The sequence below is a fragment of the Perissodus microlepis genome, chromosome 23 (assembly GCF_051167445.1).
Source record: "Perissodus microlepis isolate ML-2025 ecotype Zambia chromosome 23, ASM5116744v1, whole genome shotgun sequence".
Classification (NCBI taxonomy): Eukaryota; Metazoa; Chordata; class Actinopteri; order Cichliformes; family Cichlidae; genus Perissodus; species Perissodus microlepis.
Window position 1 is genome coordinate 28,466,728 of NC_140482.1, and position 20,127 is coordinate 28,486,854.

Here is a 20,127-nt window from a genome sequence, read left to right on the forward strand (position 1 = left end):
TCCCACATTGATACACAACCTTTCTACACAGGTCATCCATTTCCTGCACCAACTTAATCTCCTCCAGCCTTTTATCTGTGGCTGGGAGATAGAAACTACACAGTCCACGAAAACCTCCACCTCTTTTTCCAGCTGAAGATCCCCAGCAGAAGGAGGGCCCGCCAGCGGTGCTTGTGAGAGTTTATCAGCGGTGACGAGGTTCTTCTCTGGAACATGGACAATGGTGAAAGTAAAGCGCAGCAGCCTGAGGCGGAATCTCAGGATGCGTGGAGGCAGGTCATCCAGGCCTCTTGTGCTCAGAAGAGGGACCAGGGGTTTGTGATCTGTGATTAGAGTGAACTGTAGGCCCATGAGGTAAAATGACAGTCGTCCACACGCCCACATTACAGCGAGCGCCTCCTTTTCTATCTGCACGTAGCGTTTCTCTGTGTCTGTGAGACCTCTTGGCGTGAGCGGAATTTGCCAGAATCCAGACCGGGTGTCGAGCTTTGTGAACACTTTATCATCTTTCATCATCGCTAGTGTTTGATCTACTGCTGGGAGGATGTGCCTTTCTCTTTTGACTACTATGTTCAGGGGTGTGAGGTCCACACATATTCTGGGGGGCTTTCCTGCTGGTCTAGGGATCACTACCATGCCTGAACACCAGTCTGTAGGCTCAGTGACTTTGGAAATAACTCCCATTTCTTCCATTCTGTGCAGCTCATTTGTCACTGCATCTCTGAGGGGAAGAGGAACGCGCCTTGGGGCAGATAAGGCTATTGGTACAGCTCCTTGCTCTATCTCGATGTGGTAAGGCTCCTTCAGCATGCCTAAACCTTTAAAAACATCTGGGTATGCTGCCCTGAAATCTGTCACCGATTCCGTTACTGTACTTACTCTGTACACAAGACCCAGAGCCTCACACGCTTGCCTGCTTAGTAGTGGCTGTACTAGACCTGACACAAGGGAGACGTCTTGAGAAACACTGCGCCCTTTCACCACTAGCTGCGCCTCAAAGCAGCCTTTAACATTGAGTGGGCAACTGCCTGGCCCTAGTAACTTCTTTCTGGGTCTCTGCAGCATACCACCCCTGTCTGGACTGTACAAACCCTCTGGAATAGACGTAACATCCGCCCCTGTGTCGAGTTTAAAATATACATTTTCCCCATTTAACTTGACCTTTTGCACCCAGGGCTGTGACCTCTCAGTCTCTACTTCTGCCAAGAACACACAATCCTCGCTGTCTGTATCTTTCTGATTTTCTGTCACTTCGCGTAGTGCTGCAGCTTCACTACTGCAACAGACCACAGCAAAGTGTCCTTTATTCTGACATTTTCGACACTGTACCTCTTTGGCTGGACATTCTTTCCATGAGTGTTTGTTCTTGCAACCACAGTGGCCACATTTCTTTTTACTTTGCTTGATTGTCTGGTGTTCTTTCTTATGCCACGTCTGCGTTTTCCCACGTTTTGTATTTGTCCGTATTGTGTCCATGCACAATTTTCTGCAAGTTTGTGCACAGCAGTGATGAACGACTCTGTACTTTCACCATCCTGTTGCCGTCTGGAGTTAAACTGTGCTCTTTCAAAAATGACGTTGTGTTTTCCTATGTAATGTTTGTCAAATGCCTCTTTGACAGTTGCATATTTCCTTTTATCTGCATTGCTCAGTGGTAAAACTGCCAAAACATCAGCAGCAGCATCTCCCATAGCGTACAGGAGTGAGTTAACTTGATACTTGTCTGAGTGCCATTCGGCAAGTCAAATGTTTCTGGGGGTGTTATTTGTACCGTGGTCGCCATCGTGATGTGTGGATCCCTGGCTTCTTCGCATTCAGAATCCAAGCTTTCCGGTGCGCCGACCCCATCTCCTCCCTCCGACATGTGAGGCTCGTGCTCGACCAGGTCACGCACATGCGCACACGCGCCTTGTTGCTAGCGCTGGTAACAGCCTCGGCCACGCTTTACCTGCATGCCGGTCTTGTTCGGGTCACCGATGCGAAAACTTCTCTTGCAAGTTAACTGCACCGTACTGTACTCGAAAATACTGTGGAGACCGCTGTTCGCACCTCTGACACCACGTATAAATGATGACACTGGACACAGCGCGTTCGGGTGATGTTTACCAACTTTACTTCGTAACCCGGAAGTTCCCCCACACGCAGCCTTATGGGAACAGTAGTCTACCACCACAGTATCATCAGAGGGTGTACTGGGAATGCCTGACAGAGGCTCCCGTCTGCGAGATCTCGAACTCCCACCTCAGGCAGAGCTTCAACAGTATTCTGATGGAGACTGGGGACTTTGAGTCCGAATGGACCATGTTCACCACATCCATTGCAAAGGCTGCTGCACTCAGCTGTGGCCACAGGGTGGTTGGGTCCGGTTGTGGTGGTAACTTGCTAACCAGATGGTGGACACTGGAGGTGAAGGGAGTCATCAGGCTGGAAAATGAGTTCTGTTTGGTTTGGTTAGCATGTGGGACTTTGGAGACAGCTGATATGTACTGAGAGGCCAAGCAGAATGCAACCCAGGCAGTAGCTGAAGCAAAAACTGAGATGTGAAAGGTTTGGGAGGAGTTCAGTGAGGCTCTGGAAAAAGGTTTTCAGACTGCCTCAAAGAAATTCTGGCAAACTGTCAGGCGACTCAGGGGGGAAAGCAATGCTCTACCTCCTTTTACCCTCTCGAGGATATTTTAGAGTGCATGGGAATTTGCCCAACCACTCTACATGTGTTTTATGGACTTGGAGAAGGCATTTGACCATGTCCCTCTGAGTAGTCTGTGACAGGTGCTTCAGGACTCTGAGGTGTCTGGCCCATGGCTACAAGCCATTTAGTCATTATGCAACTTTTGCAAGACCTTGGTCTGCATTTCTGGCAATAAGTCGAACTCGTTTCCACTGGGTGTTTGACTCCACCAGGGCTGTCCTTTGTTACAGATTCTGTTAATAATTTTTATGGACAGAATTTCTAGGTGTAGCCATGTGGCAAAAGGCATTTACATGGGTGGTCTCAGAATCTCGTCTCTGCTTTTTGGAGGTGATGTGGTTCTATTGGCTTCATCGGGTGGTGGCCTCCAGGCCACACTTAAGGCATTAGCAGCTGAGTCTGAAGTGGCAGGAATGAGAATCAGCACCTCCAAGTCTGAGGCTATGGTCCTTAGTCAGAAAAGAGTGGCGTGCCCACTGTGGGTCTGGAACGAGTTGCAGCCTCCAGTGGAGGAGTTTAAGTATCTCAGGGTCTTGTTCACAAGTGAGGTTAGAGGGGAGAATTAGATCGACAGATCAGCGGCCCCGGATAAGTGGAAAAAAATGGATGGATGGATCTAGATTAGCTTGTGATATTTTCATGAAAACACCAATAAGATGTCTATCACCTTTTCTCTTTTAGTTTGTGTAAACATCACACGGCAGACCAGTCCACAATTCAATGCTTTTCAGCATACTTTATTGACTTTATTCCTTACAGTTGCTGTTCACACACACAGCTGCAGCTTTTCAGCCGCCAGCCAATCACACATCACCGCCAACAACAACATCATCCTTCAGGACTCAGTTCGCTCTTATTGGCAGTGGTGGTGTGGTGTGTCAGCCTCCCTGTAGCCGTGCTATGAACCATCCCGCCGCAGTTTGATATGTATTTGTGAAGCTATAATTCAAATGTGTAATCTTACTATGCCAATGAATCCTTCCAAAATTCCTGAATCCAAATATGGATCAACTTCCTCATTATGTTGAACTAGGAACTGCTATGCTGAGGATGACTGAAATAAGATTATCTCAAACCTCAACTTATGACACTACAACTGTTTGTAGGAGTTGGTTTAAAAAAAAACTGGGCTGTGATCACCACACTCATTGTCGTGGTGCCTGTTTTACAATTTTTTGGTTTGAGTAAATGTTTTAAAGCTGTCATAACAAGAACATTTGTCACGGCTCTGGCAGACAATATGTTTTTCTGCGCATACAGTAAACTTAGCATCAGCAGTTCACACAAACAATTCCAAACCATTCATCAGGCCTACTGGTGTTTCACCAGTGTTTGCTCAATCATTTAGTGGGTTCATGATGCAACACAGTCAGACTACTATAGCAGTTGAGTGAAAAGAATACCACGGAGTTCATAATGCTTGTGGCTAATGCACAGGTGGTGCTTTCAGAAATGTTCAGAGAGATAATTAGACTTTAACAAAGAGGATTGTTGGCAAGTGGGCTAACCTGTTCTTTCGCTGCCCTCCTTTTAATGAAAATGTCTTACAGTTAGGTAAGACCTTAAACCTTTAAGCTTCAAACTGAATCGAAGGTGTCACACCAGTGCTTCTGAAAGTCTTTCTGGTATGTTCATTTTTATGAGCTTAAAAACCCAGAAATACAGATCCCACTCATAGCATCAACAAACACTAATTACACTTTACTTTCATTTTACTTTACATTATTTACTTACTTCATGAATTATAATGCTATTTAACCACGGTCACAGCCCTCCTACAGTGCCTCTATGACCCACCAGGGGGCATAACTGTACAATTCCAGTACTACTGTGCTGGCTGGTGGAAAACACAGGTGAAAAATACTTGATTATTGTTTTCTTTCTAACTTATTTTAATATAAATTCAAAAAAATCAAAGGTCAAAAAATGGTTGAAAAAATATAAACAAAATTTCAAGGAAAACATGGACATTTTTTAACATCAAAAGCATCTGCTTTTGTTTACATTTCCTATCTAAGTGCAGAATATATGTACCAAAATCATTAATTTCACTATTAGGTGTTTTAGCGCCTTTTTATGTATTGCAAAATGGTTGCAGTGGTAAACTCGAGAAATATACAAATGCAGTTTGCAGTCTGATAAAAATGTGTGAAAAAGGTTACCGATTAACTGCTGATTGCGGTCTGTGACGTCGGTGGGGTTGTGTTGGGGGTAACTGCAGTTCATCCACCATTTGAAACAAGCTGGTTTTGCTCCCTTCTCTTCCAATTTAAGACAATATAGAAAAATATGTTACACACATTTCCATGTTAAGAAGATTTATTCTCACTGACATCATACAGAGCCAACAGTATAAAGGACGTCTTATTCTGCGTGTTTAACGCATTCTGAAACCTGAGGTTTTAAGTGACTCATGGGTAGTGATGTCTGATGTTGACATCATTATTTGAAACTCTGACCCTGTTTAGTATGAGCATCCACAATTCTAACAATCTTTACTTAAAGTCAGTTCGATTTTATATATATATATAGTGCCAATTTTACAACAGTTGCCTCATTTTATATTGTAAGGTATAGACCCTCCAATATGAAAATGAAGGATCAGACAGCCCCCTGTGAGCACTAGGTAACAGTGGGAAAGAGAAACTCTGTTTAAACAGGAAGAAACTTCTGGCAAAACCAGGCTTAATGGGGGGCAGCCATCTGCCATGACCAACTGAGGATGAGGGAAAAGAGAAGAAAGCAGAGAGAGGCAGGACAAAATTCACACTGTGGAAGAAAATGATTTACTAAAGATTAAAATGAGATTAAACACACAGACAGTGACAAGAGGTGAGTGAAGCACAAACACTCGGAGCATCATGGGAAGCTCTCTCAATAGCCTAAGTCTATTGCAGCATGGCTAAGGGAGGGTTCAGGGTTTCATTTGGATATGCTTTTCTAACAGTATGAATGTAGCATGTATAAAAAATAATAATATTTATCCCAGCACAAAACCCTGCGGAACCATGTTAAAAAATTTACCAGTTCCCAGCATTTGAAGTCCTTGAACTGTCAGTTGGCTTGTCTATCTATCTATCCTGCTTATCTGTTCCACTTGCACTTGTGGTACACTCAGCTGATTTAGTCAAAGGAGCTTGCAAAGAAAAGCGTCTGGACTTCTTTAAGTTACTTGAAGACGTTTCACCTCTCATCCGAGAAGCTTCTTCAGTTCTAAGGTCAAATGGTGGAGAGTCCCAGATATAAACCTAGTGGGAGTTTCCCCCCACAGAGGGACAAAAGGACCCCCTGATGATCCTCTAATCGCCTGAGCCAAGGTGTGAAACGATTAGAGGTGTGAAGCGATTAGAGGATCATCAGGGGGTCCTTTTGTCCCTCTGTGGGGGGAAACTCCCACTAGGTTTATATCTGGGACTCTCCACCATTTGACCTTAGAACTGAAGAACCTTCTCGGATGAGAGGTGAAACGTCTTCAAGTAACTTAAAGAAGTCCAGACGCTTTTCTTTGCAAGCTCCTTTGACTACGATGACCTGGATGACTGAGAACCTTCACAGACATATTCAGCTGATTTAGGTTCATAGTGGCATACTCTGCAGTGTGGATGTGGACATTAATTTTATTTTTATTGCACAAAAGGATGAGAGTGTGATGGTAGATTGGAAACGGCATCCAGGGCAGAAACAACTGCTGCAAACACAACTTCAGCTCTTTGCAAGCATCTGCATAGACAGCACGCTAATGCTAAGCTAGCCAAGAACCCGGAGTGACGTAAAAGCTGAGTGAATGCTGACCCCAGTCCAGCAGCCAGATCCTGAACTTAAACAGGTAACAAACTGGTGAGCAGTTAAGCTTCATTTCTACCTGTTGCTGATGTTTCTAAAGTAGAATCACTGTAGTTTAAAGTTTCTTTGTACTGGTTTTCATTTTGCTTTGTGCTGTCGGTTTTGTATTCATACCTAAATACTAAGAGAAAGATCAAATGTGTGTCCTCATGAGGACTGGTATTTGGTTAAGTGTGTAGGACTGTAGCCTATAGGTTTATATTGTTAACTGTTCATTATGAGACAATTGCTTTTCAGGTCATTTTACAGTAACATGAAAGCAATGTAACAAGTAGTATGATGAAGTACTTTTTGCTGTGAGTAATACTGTAACGTATTGCATTACTTTTAAGAAAAATATTCTGTGTGTTATACATTACTTTTTGAGTAATCACCCCAACACTGACACAGAACAAATAAAAGAAATATCTTGACCTGCACAAACATTTGACCACACAGCATGCAACTGATTTGCACAAATGTGATGTGATATGCTGTTTAGAGATGGTGATGACACTGGAGCCAGTGAGAATGAGTTGAATGAGGTCTACAGAACAAGAACAGAGATACGCTCACTGTCAGAAGCCAACAGAAGATCATTACCTTTACTAGAACTATTTTCTTTGCTATGATGTACTCTGTAGAAACCACAATAAATCTATTTCAAGCATACTTCAACATATGGATGGAGGAAATGAATGTTGTGCCACAGGCTGAGAAGAATATTTATAAAGCAGTTTATTATTTTGTTTTGGACAAAAGCTTATCTAGACATTTCTGAATGCATCAAACTGATTACAATACAAGCAATCAAATCCTAATGTGTGGTCTAAAGCAGGAGAGGAAGAACGATGCAGCTTGCTTTTTTTCAGAGATGTCTCCAGTGTCCCCTGTGGGCTCATTGCTATATCTGTCTCAAAAAGACTTCTGCACCAGTTGAAAGGGAGAAATAACAGAAAACAGTCCAATTCTATGTAATTCAGTTTGAAAAATTAATCTGTCAGGAACATTGTGTGATGATCTGTGAATATGTTATGGCCTCATATGGGTTTGTTTACTTTCCAGGTCATCATAAATCACCTTCAATGTTCTACTTTTAGCTCTCATTCATATGTATTTGTGCAATGTTCATAATATCGAAATCATACTTTACATGGGACAAAAGTATGAAGGAAGTTACGATCAAGCAGAAAGCATCAACATCAGAAAAGTAAAACCAGCATATGAAATCCCCTCTCGGCTGCACAGCATGTGATGCTTTGTGAAACAAGCTGTACTAAATTAGCAAACATCCAAGCCACAGGGAAGGCACAAATACAGCTTTCAGATGACTCACCACAGGAAACAGACAGAAACAGCCTATTGATCCCAGAGGGAGTTGAAACACTGGAAACTTCAGCACTGCACTCAACATAGTGAGTGCAGTGCAGTTGATAAGGGTCATTGTTAACAACAGGGTCATTCCTATAATTCTTCAGACCATCTGTGGCAAAATGTTTAAAGTTAAATTGCATAATTCTATATTTGTGTGCAATAAATCATCAACAAACATTTTTTTTTCTATACTATTCAGACAAAGATATAAATCTATGTGCTGTTTATCATTTTAATATATAGCAGAATTCATAATAGTTTGAGTAAGAACTCTCATTCGAATAAGTTGTGAATAATAGTAATAACAATAATACTACCTTCAGTAATGTCATGACTGACTTATTAATAAATTCAAATTCTGATTTCAGTAAAAACCTAAATATTATTAGTTAACAGGGATATATTCATTAAATGTGATTAAAAGAAATGTAAGATAAATATAAGATTTACTGTATATCACTGACAGTTTTTCTTCTCATACAAAGAGGAACATATGAATGTGGAAGAGTTCAGGACATCTTTCTAGGAGATAATACGACTCATTGTTGCCTCTAAAATGAGGGATCTAATACAAGCCTAAGCTCCATATATCAGGCTTAAAAGGTACTTCTTAGTAATGTGAAGAACTACATGTATAATTTAATATCTATGAAGACATGTGTAATGGGTTTTTCCCATTCGCATAAACACCGATGGTTAATCATCTTTCAAATACTTTTAGAAGGTACAAAGAATCAGATGCTTTAAATTCACTATATTACTATGAGACTTACTGAGATTAATGAAAAAGCGAAGGAAGAGTAGTTGAAACATATTCATGATTCAAGTCCAAATGATGAAGATTTACAGCCTCACTGCTGAGATGGGGAAAAAACACAGTGAAAGGACTTTCTTCCTCTATGATTTCACTGGTGACTGGGTGTCATCTCGTTAGATGTGAATTCTGCACAGCCTTTCTGACAGGATGTAGGATTTCAGGTTTATTGCGGTCAAAGGTTCTTCACCTGAGCCCTGCAGCCAGCTTCTCCATTGCAGCCTTGCGTTCTTCTGCCTTCTGCTGTGAACGCCGTAGGACATTCCTCAGCTCCTGAAGGTGGTCCAGGGTGCCCACCAGCTCACCTTTCACAGTTTTCATCTGGCTCTCCAGCATCTGCGTGTGATGGAGGGAGTTTCTCCTGTATCGTCTGCTGGAGCGCACCTTTTCCTCCAGGTCCTCCACTGAGGCAAGCAACATAAAACGATGTCACTGACTGCAATCAAATTTTTGTAAGTGAAAATATGAAGTTAGAAAGCCTTGTTTGTAACACTCACCCATGTTCTCCTGGTATCCCAAGCTCTTCGAACCAGACTCTGTCTTCTTGTCCAGCAGATTCTTGGTCTGCTGGAGCATCCTCTCCATCTTGACAAGTTCGGCCGCCTTTGTGTCGCTGTCCCGCCGAATTTTCAGCATCTCCTGCTCCTTCTGAGTCAGTTCACTGTGACACTTACTCATGTTGAGGGCTAAAAGTCTAAATGGGAAGACCCAAAACTGAACACAGAAAAAATGAAGACAACTGAACGGCCAGAAACCTTAGCGAAGACAAGACGCAAGGATGATGGCTATAAAACTGTTTTGATCATCCAATGAAGCACTACTCTTAAAGCCTCTGAAAAGCATAAACTTCTCTTTCTGCTGTGGAAGCACATAAAAGACTGCTTTGTTTGCAGTTTAAAGGCGCTGCTGGTAACATTTGGCTTTTTATAGGCCCAGACCTCAGTACATACCCAGAAGTCATCTGAAAACAGCATCTCTCAGTACACACCGTTACAAACTCCAAGTCATAAGACCGGCTCCAAATAGTCATAAAGAAAAAAATAATAATTTCACAACCAGTCCTCGCTTACTTAAAACCCTGCAGTTTTTAATGAGATTAAACAACTGAAACATCTTTCTTTACTAAAGAATAATTGTTGTACTGTTATTAGGTGACAGAAAAAGGCAGTTAATAATATATCATGTAAGCCTAGTGTGTGGTAGTAGGCAGCTTGGTAAAACACCATGAAGAAAGAAGCTCATACAGAAGCTGCAAGTCTTGTTTTATTATTGACTCTAAACATTAGTGTCTATTTAACCTAATCTTTTTTTTGTATTTTGATAATACTTTCATGTCTTTGTCCTGTCTTTCTCCCCTAACCCCCAACCGGTCCCTGAGCCTGGTTCTGCTGGAGGTTTCTTCCTGTTAAAATTTCGTTTTTCCTTCCCACTGTCACCAAATCACTTGCTCATAGGGGCTCATATGATTGTTGGGCTTTTCTCTTTTTTCTTTGTATTATTGTACAGTCTTTACCTTACAATATAAAGCACTTTGAGGAAACTGTTGTTGTGATTTGGCGCTATATAAATACAACTGAATTGAACTGAATTGAATTAAATACAAGCTGTCTCCTGATCTTAAAGTCTAGAAGAAACGGGGCAAGTATGTACAGCCCTCGGAAAGGGACTCGTAATTCTCTTTCCTTAGAGAGTATATGTATTTAGACTCTACCTGTAGAGAAAGAAATAAGCTTTTACTTTACATGTAATTCTAAGCATGCACAAACCAAATCAACCAGTAAGTCATAGAACAAATCTCATACACTCCCTTGTTTCACCTTCTTTCAATAGCTCTATTAAAAAACCTCACGTTGTATACAAGGCTTCATGTATAACATCCTATTTTTGTGAACCCGTGACAGGGCTGTGCTAGTGGTTTCCCAATGTGACTTGACTCTGTGCTAAATTAGGCTTGCTGTCTTCTGTATTTAATGGAAAGACATAGTTTTAGTATTGATCTTGTCGTCTAATTGTCTGTAGGAAAGTGAATAAGAGGATTTTCCAGAATGTCAGCTGGTAAAAATGTTAGTAAATGGTGATGCTTTGCACGTCTAATCCATAAAAGTGATTGATTTGTTCATTTTACCCATTAAGTTTAAAATAACGACTCTTAAAGCCAGTGTAAAATACAAATTGCAGTGCAGTTACTGATCAATTCTAATTATTTATCTCTTTATTGTTCTTTATTGTATCTTAACTTTAGAATATGGATTTTGATGGTTGAAGCATTATTAGTTTAGTTTCTCTGGCAGATTAACTGTCATTCAACAACAGTAACTCTTACAATAACACACTGTGAAGTGTTTCTGAATTTTCGTTGTGGCCTGAGTATTTTTATCATTTGGGTTACTGACATTGTATTGGGAGAAAGGAACAGCGTAGGATTAAAGGTAGTGTTACAAACACTACAAGCATCTTTCTCTGGAACCAAGCAGAAATAGCTACTGACTGCAGTGATAAGAAATAAATGCAGGTTACTTCTTAATCAATATAAAACGTAAAATTTATTTCATCCTGAGCTTTTATTACTTTGCCACATTTCTCTGCATGGATTATCCTACCTCACAAGCTTTCCATGGCTTCTTTTCTCATTTTGTAGTGTGACTTTCTCGAAAGTCAACGATTTCCTCCAGGCTGGCTACATGCATAAACACTAACAAAAGATTTATTTTTAAACACAAACCGTGAGCCTCGTGAAACACCAGTGCTGTAATGTACATCCAGCATCTTTTCAGAATTAGGATCAGACGTGCATTTTGATAACAGTGTTTTAATGAATAAATTTCCATTAGATGTGAACTAATCAAACATTGTGACTGGGTTTCAGCTGTGTGCTTGTTTATTTGTTGTTGTTTTTTTCTTCACATTTGTGTGACTCAGTTACAAAGTAATAAAACAAGAGATACCATTGAATGAGTCACATTTATATTTATTATAACAAGAACACAATGCCACTGAAAAATATAAACTCTTGGATGTTTTTCACGTAGAAAAAAAAACTTCTTCCCTCAGGCCAACCGAGTTAGACAAGTGACTCATAATAGGTCACTGTGTTAAAATGTCAGTGAATAAGCTGGTGTACTTTGATCAACAATGAACCCTTGTGCTCCTGAAAGCGTTCAAAAAATGCACACAGAATCACAGCCTGCTCAACATGAACATGAACTGGATAAAGGGAAGCAAATGGATGGATAAGCCAGATCTGTCTTTGTGGATTTGCTTTTATATCTGAAAGAGAGACAAAGACAATGTCAGAACTGATCAAATGAGTGCATGGTAATTAGTAATATTCATTTTTATAAAGAATTGTGAACACAGCAAGGACACTTTAAATAATGGTTTTATTAATTAAAATAGAGATATTGTTTATTTACTTTCTAGTTACTGTTTACTTACTACATAGAATCCCATAATTACCGTTCTGCATTTCATAATCTAATTTTAGCCTGACTTAATTTGTGACTCTGAACAGAAATGGCCTTTGCTAATCCTGCCATACTTATCCACCTAAATCTGCTCTTAACAATCCCATTTGTTAGAAGTTGCTTCTAAAAAATATCCACATCAGAGACTGAGACATAGAAGGGCCACTGTGTTTCACCACCTCATTTCACATGCAGGCACAACTTGAAAACATTAGTCATCACATTTACATAAAACTCACTTGCAGTGATGCACACCATCTGTTATGTAATTTTAAGCTATACCAGCATATTATTATAAATGCTGCTCCAGAAATAATTCCCCATATGGCGTGTATAAAATAATCTCAGGAAATTCTCAAACACTTCAAAGCACAAAATACTGAATGATTAAACCATCTGGGAGGTTTTATGAAGGGAAGTGTATGGTGGTTTTATTGTAGGTTCAGTGCTTAAATGTACCCAAACACATCCCACGATATGTGCTGAATTTCATTGTGCCGATGAAGATAAACAATCGCAGCCCTTTCATACAATCAGCTTCTTCAGTAGAAGCCCTCTGAGCTTTGGCAAACAGTATATCCATTTAAAGCAGTGGTTCTCAGACTCTCACGTGGGGTCTGAAGGCACGGACAACAAAGCAAAAAACATGGATTAAAAATAGGCTGAACTGGCAGGCAGCACTCCTACTGTTTACTGTAATTGTATTGCAAGAATGACAGATTAAGATACTCTATATTGAAGCCTCCACCTCTAATAATACATTTGCCTAACATGAAAAAGATCCCTGGTTTGAGAGCAGGAGGAGAACGGGTCAAAAGCTTGTGTACTCCTAGTGCTGATCCCAAGCCCAGGTAAATCAGAGGGTTGCATCAGGAGATACATCCAGTGTAAAATCTGTGCCAAATCAAACGTGTAGATTCACCTGCTGTGGCCACCCCTTAGAAAATAAGGCACCAGCTGAAAGTAGTTATTTGTGTTATTAACATATCAAAGTTTCACATTCATACAAGGATGGAGAAGATGGAGTCGAAGGAAGAAAAGTTCAAGACCACATGGAAGATTTATGGATGCTGTGATGGAGGACACGGAGAGAGTTTGTGTGACAGAAGAGGATGTTATTAATGAGATGGAGGCCGATGATTCACTGTTGGGGTCCTTGCTGGTGTAGCTGCTGCGTGTTACTTATTACTTACTTATTTATTTATTTTTGAAATATAGTAAATGCTGTTTAACTTACACCGTGAAGTGATACATTGAATGCATGAATATGATTTATGAATGGAAGCAAAAAATAGTGCTAAGCTTGTTTGTTTAAATTCAGCCCAAAGCTTTATTTTACTCTTGGTGATAAAAAATTTCTATATGTGGGTTGGAAAAAGTTTAAATACCACTGAAAGGCAGAGAGTTTCAGAAATAAAGATGGGCAAAGGTTCACCAATCTACAAAAAACTGCATGTCAAGTTATGGAATAATTTCAGAATAATATTGCTCAGTGTAAATATTCACACCTTTTTAAATATGTCATTCATGTTATCATCTAAAAGAAATATCTATGGATTTCTGCACAGATCTCGAGAAATCTCTGTGTGCAAGAAATTAGGCCAGAAATCAGTATTGAATTCCTGTGATTTCCAGACCATCAGGTGGCATAGCATTAAAACAGGCATGATTATATTGCATTTATTGCACATTTGAAAAGACACCATTAATCCTGTAAAGTACGTATGGGTTTTATAGCAACATATGCTCCCATGTAGACAATGTCTTTCTCGGGGAAGTCCTTGCATTTTTCGGCAGTTCATTGCTAAACTGCAAACTGCATCTGTTACAGTACAACAGCATGGCTTTGTAGTGGAAGAGTCCAGGTGCTAAATGGTCTTCCTGCAGTCCAGATCTTGTAGCCTCATGCAGTTCATACTGTTTCACATCAGAATGGAACAACATTTCTCTCCCAAAAGTTCAGCAGCTGGTGTCTTCAGTTCCCATATTTTTTACCTACTATTGCAAACCACTCTGTTTTTATTTATAGTTTACAGTGTAAAAAAAATTTTAAATTTAAAAATAACTTAAGGCTTAACTCATTGTATTTGTTCTAAATATCATAAGGTCTAATAAAAGGGGGAAAGAAATATCTTTTAAATGCTATAACAATACTAAAACAGCTTGGTATAGAAGTAGGGCATATTTTGTATGTTGATTGTAATGGGAGAACAAGTCTCCCAGAGCATCAATATATGTCATTCAAATATAGGATCTTTTTAAAGCTTTTAAATCAAGAACAACTCCCCCCCCCCCCCCCCCCCCCCCCCCCACATAAATCACATCAAAAGTTCAGAATTGGATCTGAAAGGTTGTGTTTGTGCCACTGAAAAATAGTTATGTTTTGATTAGAGAGCTTTATATTTTTTTCTAAAAAGTGTAACTCAAATAAATAATAATAGAAAATAGCATAGGTCTGTCTACGCTGGCGTCTCTTCCCAGTTGCAAAACCTTTAAAGTCAGGCGACCAGCCTTGAACAACAGCCCAAGAAAGAGCAGCAGAGCACATACTTTGATTTTTCGCTAACAAACAGAAAACCAAATTGAGCCCATGAGCGAGAAGATACTTAGACATTACATTAATATTATGTTGTACATCAAGAGGCTGAGATTGCAGTTATTTTTCATTTTTGTGCCCAGTAAACTACACAGTTGCAGAAACATTGATTTTATTAACAATTTTATTAACATTTGAAACACAGCACTGAATGGGAATCTTTAAATGCTACAGCAGTCTCAGTCATTATGTCCTTTTGTTGGACAAATCTGGAAACCACATTACACACATCTAGAAAAGTCAAAATAAACTGTCTATCTAATGTCTAACTATGTTGTTACATATATTTTTGTGATCATTACATACAATCACAGAAATATAGGAGTATTAAGAGCAGTCTGTTGTTATGGATGTTATGCTTGTGCTTCACCTGCTAACGTGGTGGATAACTAAATGACCACTACGTTTTGATTTATTTTTTTTAAATGAATAGTATTTTCATACACCCATTATCTCCTGCTAATGGTGGTAGCAGACAAAGAAGAGTATTCCAGATGTTGTTCTCCCCAGCAACAATTTCAAGTTCTTCCTGGGGGGGAATCCTCACATTCCCAGGCCAGATGAGTTATAACATATCTCCAGCAGACTACAGGACTACATTGGTATCTCCTCCTAACCTTTACAGTAATGCAACCAGCAGGCCTGGACTGGGACAAAAAATCGGCCCTGGCATTTTGACTAGAGTCCGGCCCACCAGGTATTATAGGAAAAACCATAAAGCCTTTGAATGAAAACAAACGCTGTTGTCACAGTGATGTACACTGTCTTGTTGGTACATATGTATCAGTCTAATAAACTTAAACCTACACCATCCTCCCTATTCTGGTATTCTAAACAGTACCCAAAAGTAGACTGCTTGGTCGAGTTAACCTCCTGAACCATCTACAACACATGGTGAAAACCTGAAATTAAGACAGAGAAGACTAGAAGTGAGACATGATCATTACTGAATACTGATGACAGATTTAGTTATATTTTCATAAACCATTAATTTGCCACATCAATAAACAGCATGGCAGGGCAAAATATTTTTTCTAACATGGCATTAATTATTTGTTAAAAGCGAGACATTTTAAATGAGAATAAGAAAGAAAAGTATTTCCTTGTGCCCACCTCTCCCTGTTAATGCCCTACCTGGGTCCCTGGCAAAACTTTGCTAGACCCGCCCCTACACAGTTACCAGCTGTCAGCTACTTAGAAAAGGATCCTGGTGTTATTAGTCTCTCAGAAACAGTTCATAACTTCCCTTCAACTCATTTATGTCACCTAAAAGGTAAACCTGTTTCTCCATCACCTGTTCAGCTCTGATGATTCAGTCAGGATGTCTCCTGGTTTCATCTTCATGTTTCCCTCTCACCAGACAACCAAACCGACATCATGACCAGCAGCTTTTACAGCTGTGGCTCCAGCAAACATCAGCTGATACTAGAAATGAATATCAGATAAATTCGAACAACAGCTGATCAAGCTTAAACGTGCTGCTGTTGTTTAGCGCGACATCCGCTGGTTTCCTCTTTCTGGCGCAAAGTGGACGATAAATAAACAAGAGAGAAAAGCCGATCAGCTGATCATTGATCAGTTTCATGATTGAAGTAGAAACAGGAGAGGGAGGGGGAGAGAATGAGAGAAGAAGAGTCAGCTGTGCAGCAAAGACACAGAATAACTCCAGCTTTGTGTCTTTTTCATTGTAGCTGACTGTAAAAAGTCAGCATAACGAAAATAAACTCCACCTAAACTTGGTTTATATCTGACCCAGATAGACTGCAGGTCATAACTTCTTACCTGAAGTTCAGTTCACCGCCTTGGGTCTCTGCTCCTCCTGCCTTTCCGTCATCCACCTGCCAGCGTGTTGCATCTGCTGGCCTCCACCCCTTGCTAATGTTACTGAATCTGTGGAAGCTCCGCAATAGCCACCACCAAACAACTGAGTTATTTTTACACATCTCCCAGCATCTGGCCAATCCACCACCTTTCAGTGTTTATACCATTATGAAAAAAAAACATCGGTCCATAAAAACGAAAAATCACGTGGGCCGATGGCCAGTCCAGCTATGGCAACCAGTCTTCAACCACCTCAACAGGCTCTTTTTGACAGGGAGGAGCACATTCTTAATTGTTCACCTTTCATTGTTTTACATGCTCTAATTCATTTCAGCTCTTTGTATGTTATAACTTTGCTGCCGTCCATTTCTGGCTAATGGACCAACAGCCCAAGCAAAAGTAGCGGACAGGCTGGTTGTATCACATACTTTGAACTCTGCCTCCATCTGGCAACAGACAATCTCTGCATGTAGACGAGCAGTCCTTGGCTACCTATAGTCCACGCTGATGAAGCAAATTGAGCCCAGGAGAGATAAGTACACTTTTACACTACATTAACATTATGGTGTACTTTAAATAGACAGAGATTTCGGTAATGGTTCATTTTTGTGCCCAGTAAACTGCACAGTTACAGAAAAACATGTTTTATTAACATTTTAACACCAGCACTGAATGGGGGTCATTAAACGCTAAAACAGTCTTTCATTGGTCAAACCTGGAAACCACATTACATAAACATTTTAGCAATCCATCTGCTCGGCAACACTTCTTCTTTCATGAAAAACAATCACAGAAATATAAGACGGCTGTCTGTTTTGATGGATGATGATGCCTGTGCTGGACCTGCTAATGTGCCATATAACTGAGTGCCCATTACCTTTTGCTGGTGCACTCACTTGAGATCCAGATTTACTGTATCTCTTTATTAGATACCAGAAACAGAACTCTCATCTCAAAGCAAAATACAGTAAAGAGGAATCTTTGTAATCTTAGGACATAAAGAGATCCACTACACCTGTTGAAATACATCATTAAAAGAAAATGCAGGTATGTGCCAAAACCTCTTAAAATATACATCAAATCAGGAATGTTTTTATACATGATCCTACTCTGGCATTATAGCTGAATGCTTTTGGCTCTCCACTTTCCTCTGCTGATACAAGCTCCCTCTGAGCTCTGAGATTTATCCTTAAGGAACATCACCAGGGAACTGTCTCTTTCTCCAGGGAAACTGTGAAAGTCTGCCAGGAATTACTCTGCTTTTGTGCACTGTGTGTTTCTGTTGTTTTTACCCAATAAATGATTAAAATTCTCCCCTGAAGCTCCTGATTTTTTTTTTCTCAGGACCTGAGATAACTTGTATAGGTCATCTTCTTTTCAAGGTAAGTGGTAAGAGACGCTTAGAGCAGAGGCTCCAGACGTCCATTCCAACACAAACACATGAAAGTATCACTGATAATTCAACAATAAAATAGTTTCATGTTGTGGCCATCACATAGTGTTTTCCAAAGTGATCAGGATAATGCTTTTTTAGGTTTATTATTTTCAACACATTTATAGATTTATTCCAACCCATTCCCAAAGCGTAAAATACTTGTCTGTATTTTACGCGTTGGGATGAGAACGCGTTGTCCATCCACAACCAGTGTTGGGAAGGTTACTTTTAATATGTATTCCACTACAGATTACAGAATACATGCCCCAAAACATATTTTGTAACGTATTCCGTTACGTTACTCAATGAGAGTAAGGTATTCTGAATACTTTACTTAATACATTATCATTCTTTTTACAACTACATGAATGTACTATTGCTGTGTGATTTATTACTATTACTGAAGGATACTCGCCATACCAATACCAACTAGATCTTTAAATATTAATCCAAAATGAGTAACAATAGGGTGGACATTAGGTAAGGCTGCACTTTTTGCAGTGATCTCGTATAGAAAACTGTTCCGCGCGTATATAAAACAGCAGCTCTATTAAAGGGACCTCTGGTTAATAGGTCGGGTTCCGTGTCGGGCTCCTAGCCAAAAACTAGCTTTACTTTGTTGTCTGGGTCAACTTTGTTAACGAGAGACAGAGAGAGGCGTTGAAAGGCTGCTCCAACGGAACTTATTGTTTCTGAGAAAAACACGAACACAGTGTACAGCTGAGTCTTAATAGCTTACTTACAACTGGGCTACACTGCCCATAAGGCTACATTCTATACATGGGCCGTGAGATTGAGACCCAGGCATTAAGAGCCTCTTAATGCGTGTTTTGTTTGGGTTTCCACCGGCGTGGAATTACCAAAAATAGAGAGGGCATAGCCAAACATATGAAACAAGAAAAGACCACCGTGTAATCCCATTATTTCAACAAAATAACTGTATTCTGAATACCACCTTTTTAAACGGTAACTGTAAAGGAATACAGTTACTCATATTTTGTATTTTAAATACGTAATGCCAGTACATGTATTCTGTTACTCCCCAACACTGTCCACTACACATGGTTAGTCATTAAAATACTCTGTGGTTTGGATTGATTGCTATGAAAATGTTGTGATCTTAAACTTAAAGTTAACACTTTCTGAAGGTTTCTAAAAACTTTGCTTAAAAACATGCTGCACATAAATGGCACAAGAGGCTGGAAATTGGTCAGTTTTAGGGTTCGGAACTCTAATTTAAAGAAAAGAGACACAAAGCATTACAACCAGTAAAAAAAAAGATGACGGCCTCAATCAATACAGTAGAGAACTGGAAACAGAAATAGGGTTGATATGTCGTCACTTGTTTTTGTTTTTACTTTAAATGGGACCACAATTTACAAAGTCAAAACCATTACGTATTGAATATGACTTAAAGAATACTTCAGCTTCACCTTTCAGATTTGGAAGCGACATACGTCCTTCTTTTATATACAGTCTATGACTTACACAATATTTTCCCACTTCCAGGAATCATTTGGTTTATCTTCATTTCCATGTTCAACTTTCAAAAATCAAAATTTGTTTGAATTAAGTATAACGAAATAAACAAACTTTCTTTACAACACTGATAATAAATATTAAGTTTAATTACTAGTAATGTAAGCAAGCATTTCACATTATACATAATTTTGAACAAAAGAAAACGAAACTATGACAAAATCCACTTACCTGATTGACTGATTTGTTTATATTTCAAGTCCTCAAGTTGAGCTTTACACCTTTACACAGAAATGGAAAATACCTACAGAGCTTTCGATTTCCGCCTGCCCTTAGACAAATATAAATATCCTTTTTTTTTTAATTACTGTTCCATGTAGGTATTTTTGTTTCTGTTTCGTAGTGCTCTGTCACTAAGCCGAATAACAGGAAAAAAATAGCCTGTATTTCTGACTCATCTGAATGTTTTTGTTCTATTTAATGATTAAAAGAAGAACATGGCAGAATTGAAAAATCAATATTCAGCAGAATGAGGACTTGCCAGTGGTATGAAATGATTTACCCGTTAAAATAACTTATATCCGAAGCGTTCGCATGAACAAAAAAATACTGAATAAACTACCTTATGGCCTA

General features: G+C 39.6%; 1 protein-coding gene across 1 annotated transcript; it reads right to left on the bottom strand.

Moving 5' to 3' along the window:
* Nucleotides 1-6,120: 6,120 nt before the first annotated feature.
* Nucleotides 6,121-20,095, bottom strand: LOC146361689 (uncharacterized). Its single transcript, XM_084920952.1, has 3 exons — nt 19,726-20,095; nt 9,197-9,413; nt 6,121-9,103 (listed from the first exon to the last, which is right to left on the bottom strand). Exons 2-3 carry the CDS (start codon nt 9,375-9,377, stop codon nt 8,886-8,888), a joined length of 399 nt encoding a protein of 132 aa, XP_084777078.1. The 5' UTR covers nt 9,378-9,413; nt 19,726-20,095; the 3' UTR covers nt 6,121-8,885.
* Between the last annotated feature and the right edge of the window lie 32 nt (nt 20,096-20,127).